Consider the following 7,500-nt stretch of genomic DNA (forward strand, 5'->3'; position numbering starts at 1 on the left):
ATGCATTACGTCTCATCAAGGGCTGCTGACGGCTTTTGCTTTGGGCCCCCTCTCTCTCTCTGGGCCCGGGACAACTGCCCCCCTTTGTCCCGTCCCTGGCGGCACCTCTGTGTCTTATCGTATCATCACGTCACCAGTGGTCTGCTGTGTTCCAGGACTAAACCAAGCCAATATGTTCCAAGAAACTATCAAGTGCAACAGTGTGAAACATTTCTGGGCTTTTTTTTCTCTGCACACACAAACACTGTATACTGTACAACATCTATTCACCTACTAACTGTGTAGGGCAAAGTTTACACATGCTTGCTTTAAAAAAAAAATACAAAAAAAAAAAACCTTTCTACCTTTGGAAGCTACAGTAAGAATGACCTAGGGCAGTGGTGACAAAACGGAAATATTCAGGAAAAGAGGGTGTCCCTCCGCTGAAAAAGTTTGGTAACCACTGATGATGTTACTCAATACATCTTGAGTGTTTCCAAGTTACATCCCAAATCATTTCCCCGCACAAAGTTTGTTAACTGTACACATACTTTTTTTTTTTTAAATCACTTTCTACCTTTGGAAACTACCCTCAGAATGACCTAGGGAATTATGTTACTCAATACGTCGAGTGTTTTCAAGTTACATCCCAAATAATTTCCCTATTATAAAAAAAAAAATAATAATAATAATAATGATCACTTCCCCGTACTTGAATTTCACAGTTTAGCTCCAACCTTCCTGTAGAAATGCATCATGCCATCCCGTGCAGCAAACTTGCTATACTAGTTGTTATGTCACATGGCATAGGGTTACCTAGCCAGGCCACACCCTCCTAGTGACGCAACACCTTCGACATTGCTTGTAGTCAGGCCAAGAGCAATGTAAATATTGTTTCTGATCTCCAGAAAAATCGGGAACTCCACCCACTTTGTCGGACACCAGTCAACCAGTAGCAAACCTAGGGAGGCGGGTCAGCCATGACGTTTGGGAAACGTTAATTATAATGCTCTTGGTCAGACCAAGTCTTGAAAAGATTTGAAAGTCGATGATAATCAGGCCTGGGGTTACCTAGGTCTGGCTGCAGTCCTGTGACCTTGTCATCAACCTTGGGCTTTTGGAAGACTGGAAAATGACTCAATATTGTGTAAAGAAAATCTTGGGTGTTTTCAAGTTACATCTAAAATAATTTCCCTGTACTTGGATTTCTTCGCTCAGCGCAAACCTTCCAGTATTGTAGTAATGCATCGTGCTCTTCACCAACAACACGGTGAGCAAGTTATGTTAAGTCACATGGCCTGGGGGTTACCTAGGTCTGGCTGCAGTCCCGTGACCTTGTCGTCGACTTTGGGGTTCTGGAAGACAGGGGGTGGGTTGGTGTCGGAGAGGGTGCAGGGGACGGCGTAGGTGTCAAACAGCTCCTTCAGGTCCTTACGGCTGCGGATGCTGAACGCCAAACACATCAAAGGACGTCATGCTAACACTAGGGCTATAACGATACTGTATCGAACCGAGAAATTGCAATTTCACAGTGTAACGATACTGTATCGCGATACAAGGAGGCAGTATCGTGATACACCCTTTTAACGATTTCATACCCATCAGCCCAAAAAACAATGACACGATTAAAATTAATAGTAGCTTGTAACATATTCTACCTATAAACTATAATTGTTTTTATTCATAAAGTTTATAATGTTGACAAATGTGAAATCGTGGGGTGTATCGAACCGTAGGTCATGAATCGTGATACAAACCGAATCGGGAGATGAGTGTATCGCTACAGCCCTAGTTAACACATACATTTACTGAGAAAAGGTCTGTGTGCGGGTGTGAGTGTCAGTACGATTGTGTCTGCACATTTGTAAGTGTGTGTGTGTGTGTTCGTTGCAACCCCAAACACAGACAGTATGACAAGGAAATATGAAGTTACTTCCAAACAGAAAGAACTGCTTTAAGTGTGTGACAGAGAGAGAACAGAGAGAGAGAGAGAGAGAGAACAGAGAGAGAGAGAGAACAGAGAGAGAGAGAGAGACAGAGAGAGAGAGAGAGAGAGAGAGAGAGAGAGAGAGGGAGAGGGAAAGGGAGAGGGAGAGGGAGAGAGAGAGAGAGAGAGAGAGAGAGAGAGAGAGAGAGAGAGAGAGAGAGAGAGAGAGCGATGACTTGAGACACTGAGACCACAACTTCATGTTTCTCAAGACAGACACCTCAGCGATAATTAAACCCATCTAGGAGACAGATCTAATCGATCAGTAATTTCTACACATCTTGGCAAAATAACGCTTAATAGCTTGCTCTAGCGAAGACCTGCTGTATATACTGTTACAAATGATTTTTTTAATATGCTGTATATTTGTTAAAGTGTTGCGCAAAGCAAAGTCTCAAAATATTTGCCTGCTCTAAAGAGTAATTTGGAACGCAGTGTCTTGTCCACAGATACTTCACAGAGGTGAGTGGCGCACATCACATTTCACATGAGGAAACTTTACATTGTCAATAAAAGATGGGTAAATAGCATAAAGTAACAAAACATTACATTCCCCATCCTATTCACCCTTCCACCCCTTTACCTGAAAGACTTGAAGAGTTCCACAAACTCCACAAAGCTCATGGTGGTGTCGGAACTCATGATGTTCTGGAACCCCTTGAAGCAGTCTTTGGCCCGGCCATGCCACGACCTGCTACTCCACGCACTGACAGATAGAAACATGAAACATTTATTATTACATTACATTGTAGTGGAGTATAAGACAGTAAACTACAGTCCACTACAGGTGATGTTCTGGAAGCAGTCGTTGGTCCGGCCATGCCAAGCCCTGCTACTCCACGCACTGACAAGACACATAGGAGACACGGGGCATTGAAGACTCAAGACTTGTTTCATTACATCGCATTATAGTGGATGATATAAGACTAGTAAGACTGGTAAACTACAAACGAGAAAACTAGAGTAAACTACAGTCCACCACAGGTGATGTTCTGGAAGCAGTCTTTGGTCCAGCCATGCAAATACCTGCTGCTCTACCCACTGCCAAAACACATAGGAGAGAGAGGAGATTCAAGATGCAAGACTTCTTTAATTAGATCACATGATAGTGGAATATAAGACTAGTAAACTCCAGCCCACTACAGGTGATGTTCTGGAAGCTGTTCTTGGACGCTTTCAACGCTCATGTTGTTCTCGAAAAGAAGGTTGGTGTGGATAAAAAAAACTTTGGATATAAAATATCAGTCAGAAGGGGGCGTGGCTCACCTCAACTGCCCCTTGGTGTTGCAAGGCAGGATGGGAGAAGAGTGCGGTCGGGTCGGCCCGGCTGCTGATGAGGAAGAATAGGAAGAGTCAAATGTCATAACTGCAAATGACGTTTTTTTCTCAGAATTTCACAAAATGAAAATAAAAATAAATAACTAGTAGAGTAGAGTAACTTTATTGATCCCCAGGGGGAAATTAAGGATTAAAATCTGCATTAAAACCAGGCAACGAAGAACATGAGTCAAATGTCAAAACTGCAAATGAGGTTCACAAAAAGAAAAAGAAGCCAATTGGAAGCCAATTGGAGCCAAATTTGGTCCCCTAGGGGAAATTCTTTCTCTGCACTTTATCCCATTTGGACTAGTGAATCACACTGAAGTACACACACTAGTCCGTAGCAGTGGGCTGCCTGCTGAGCGGCGCCCGGGGAGCAGTGTGGGGGTTAGGTGCCTTGCTCAAGGGCACTTCAGCCATGGCCCCTTCGGGCATTGAACCGGGAACCTTTGGGTTGCCAACCCAGTGCTCTAACCACTGAGCCACGGCTCATAATAGTACAATAGGGATTAAAATCAAACATTCTATATAATACAGACAATAGAGGTGTGGATCTCTCTGTGTCGTGTTCTCTGCCTCATAATTTGCCCCATTGTACAGCAGCATCAACTCTCATCCACTTCAATAACATTTTTTCAGGGGTATTTTTTTATTTATTTATTCTGATAAAACAGTGGGAAAATGGATGTTGAAGAGTGGAGCAGGGTTGGGATTTAGGGATAGGGAGTTGGAGTGTCGATCACAGGGTTGCAGGTTCAAATCCCGCCCTTACCTTTACTTGCACCGCCATCCATGGCTGAAGCGCCCTTGAGCAAGGCACCTAACTACACATTGCTCTAGGGACTGTGTGTAGTGTAATGTAATGTAATGTAATGTAATGTAATGCAATCAGGGTTCTAAATTAACACTCGCCAACCTGCCAAATGCTGGTGATATTTCAGTTTGGCTGGTAGAAAAGAAAAACGTACTAGCCACTTTGACCCACTGGTGAGTGTGTGTTTGGCTAGCAAGATTAACACCTACTAACCATTTTGGCTGGTGATGATAAAAGGTTAATTTAGAGCACCTGAAAGTAATATTTTTTTATTTAATAATTAGTTAATAATTAGTTTACCTGTTTCTTCAGAGTCGTGTGCGTCACATGGGTCTGACTCCCGCCTGCCCAGCGCCTCCTTGCAGCTACGCGACTTCCTGGTTACCATCTCATCATCAGTACCCTCACCACTGTCGCCCTGGAGACCACACCACCACAACAACATTGTTACCACTTTTACACACAGATTGTGTGTGTGTGTGTGTGTGTGCGTGTGCGTGTGCGTGTGCGTGTGCGTGTGCGTGTGCGTGTGCGTGTGCGTGTGTGTGTCAGTGACGTTTCAGGAGTAGACATGTCGGGGAGGTGCAACGGCAGCCAGTGCCACTATTGTATGGATTTTTTGTTTGTTTGTTTGATTTGTTTGAGTCCAAAAAATGTGTGTGTGTTTGCCCTCTGACTAGAGGTTTCGTATTGTTAGTGTGTGTGTGTGTGTGTGTGTGTGTGTGTGTGTGTGTGTGTGTGTGTGTGTGTGTGTGTGTGTGTGTGTGTGTGTGTGTGTGTGTGTGTGTGTGTGTGTGTCTGTGTGCGTGTGCGCGTGCGTCTCCTTACTCTGACTAGGGGTTTCTTATTCTTCGTGTGTGTGTGTGTGTGTGTGTGTGCGTGCGTGCGTGCGTGCGTGCGTCTCCTTACTCTGACTAGGGGTTTCTTCTTCTTCTGCTTGGCAGTGCTGAGTCCGAGTGGGCTTCCTCTCTGAGACCCCGCCTTGTCTCCGCCCCTCCCGAGGGTTCCGCCACTCCCCCCGGCGTTCCACCGGCGCCCCCCGAACAGCTCAATGGCTTGAGCCAACGTGGGGCCCTCACAACGGCCATCCTCCTACAGGAGCAAAGACATGCACACACGCACGCACACACACACGCACAAACGCACAGACACAGATGCACACGCACGCACACGCACAAACGCACGCGCACGCACACGCACAAGCACAAACGCACGGGCACACATACGCACAGGCAAACCCAAACACACAGGTACCGATTTGAGACAATAGAAAAAAAGAGACAAGAAAACAAAAATGTCAAACATTATTTCTAGTCCAGAGCTGCAGACATGGCAGTGAATTAAATGTTCTTGTACACAGGGTGACACTGCAGAGAGAATTTCCAATTGTGGACGTATTCATCCACTTATTATGAACATGTGTCTGCAAACACGTCCAGTACCTGGTACAGGCTGATGTACTGCCTGCGTAGCCACTGTAGTCCAATGTAATGTAGTGTACTGTAGTGTAGTGTAGTGTAGTGTAGTGTAGTGTAGTGTAGTATAGTGTAGTGTAGTGTAGTGTAGTGTAATGGAGTGTAGTGTAGTGTAGTGTAATGTAGTGTAGTGTAGTGTAGTATAGTGTAGTGTAGTGTAGTGTAGTGCAGTGCAGTTTAGTGTAATGTAGTGTAGTGTATTGTCGTGTAATGTAATGTAGTGTAGTGTAGTGTAGTGTAATGTAATGCAGTAAAGTGTAGTGTAGTGTAGTGTAGTGTAGTGTAATGTAATGTAGTGTAGTGTAATGTAATGTAATGTAATGTAATGTAATGTAATGTAATGTAGTGTAGTGTAGTGTAATGTAATGTAATGTAGTGTAGTGTAGTGTAATGTAGTGTAATGTAATGTAATGTAATGTAATGTAATGTAATGTAATGTAGTGTAATGTAATGTAATGTAATGTAATGTGTGTCTGTAAACACGTCCAGTACCTGGTACAGGCTGATGTACTGCCTGCGTAGCCACTGTAGTCCAATGTAATGTAATGTAGTGTAATGTAATGTAGTGTAATGTAATGTAGTGTAATGTAATGTAATGTAATGTAATGTAATGTAATGTAATGTAGTGTAGTGTAATGTAATGTAGTGTAATGTAATGTAATGTAATGTACAGTAATGCAATGTACTGTACTGTACTGTAATGTAATATAATATCCACCAGGCTTGTACGAAATTCCGAATTGAATGAATTTCCATTCAAAATAATGCCATAATACGAACACTAGGTGGTGCCATTACCTTGACTTTAATCTACACCACCCATTGAAAGTAAATAGAACACCACCACCTAGTGTTCGTATTATGGCATTACTTTGAATTGAAATTCTTTGCATTCGGAATTTCGTACAAGCCTGATATCCAGTACCTGGTACAGGCTGATGTACTGCCTGCGTAGTCACTGTAGTCTAATGTAATGTAATGTAGTGTAATGTAATGTAATGTAATGTAGTGTAATGTAATGTAATGTAATGTAATGTAATGTAGTGTAATGTAATGTAATGTAATGTCCAGTACCTGGTACAGGCTGATGTACTGCCTGCGTAGCCACTGCAGCCTCTGGTCGGGGAAGCGCCTCATCCTCCGGGCGGCGGCGGCCAGCGCCTGGAGCCCCTCGTACAGCATGCGAGCCGTGTGGCCCGGCGCCACCAGATGCAGCAGACGGTTATCTGTGGTTCCGTGACCGTGCAGCAAAGACACCGCGTGCTCGCCACCTGGAACGATTACAATGTTCACATTTTTTTTAAACCCATATCGGTATCGCATCGGCCATTAAAAAAACCTGTATCGCTCAACCCCTAATCTGTGGTTCCGTGACTGTGCAGCAACGACACAGCGTGCTCCCCACCTGGAACGATTACAATGTTCAAATATTTATTTGATTTGATGTTTGGATTTTTATTTACCTTAACTTTATTTGAAACTATTTTTTTCTTTGGGTTTTTTGTATGCTCTCCACATGTAGCAATTTGTAACGAATTCTAGTTAATTATTATAATCTTATTTGTTGCGCTCTATCAGGTGCAGCAGACGGTTATCCATGGTTTTGACTTTTGGTGCCACACCGTTGTTTCTCTTATTTATTTTTTCAGCGCAATAAGACTAACGCTTTGACATAATGTAATGTGAGGGCATACTTTTTTCTTGTTTTTTTGCTCCACGTCATGCTTTCATTTCATTTGCTCACTTGTGTCTTCCATGTTCACTTTTATGTTAGTGAAGCACCCAGTGTATGAAGTTCGCTATACAAATTAACGTGCAAAGGTGAGGCATACATGCAGTTTTATTGTGTGCTGTGGAGTGCTGTGCCATATAATGATTATTTCCCATTTGCTCTTTCGTGTTCACTTTCAACTTCGCTTTTTGTT

The 7,500-nt window shown here is 43.3% G+C and overlaps 1 protein-coding gene across 1 annotated transcript in view; it reads right to left on the bottom strand.

The window, feature by feature from the left end:
• plce1 (phospholipase C, epsilon 1) overlaps nt 1-7,500 on the bottom strand; it is a 212,341-nt gene that overhangs the window by 50,178 nt on the left and 154,663 nt on the right. Inside the window, exons 10-15 of the mRNA XM_063221000.1 lie at nt 6,650-6,846; nt 5,010-5,192; nt 4,401-4,518; nt 3,233-3,296; nt 2,550-2,672; nt 1,289-1,425 (exon numbers count right to left, since the gene is read on the bottom strand). Coding sequence (XP_063077070.1) covers nt 1,289-1,425; nt 2,550-2,672; nt 3,233-3,296; nt 4,401-4,518; nt 5,010-5,192; nt 6,650-6,846 — 822 coding nt within the window. The remainder of the gene's footprint in view (nt 1-1,288; nt 1,426-2,549; nt 2,673-3,232; nt 3,297-4,400; nt 4,519-5,009; nt 5,193-6,649; nt 6,847-7,500) is intronic.

Source organism: Engraulis encrasicolus, chromosome 17 (genome assembly GCF_034702125.1).
Source record: "Engraulis encrasicolus isolate BLACKSEA-1 chromosome 17, IST_EnEncr_1.0, whole genome shotgun sequence".
Classification (NCBI taxonomy): Eukaryota; Metazoa; Chordata; class Actinopteri; order Clupeiformes; family Engraulidae; genus Engraulis; species Engraulis encrasicolus.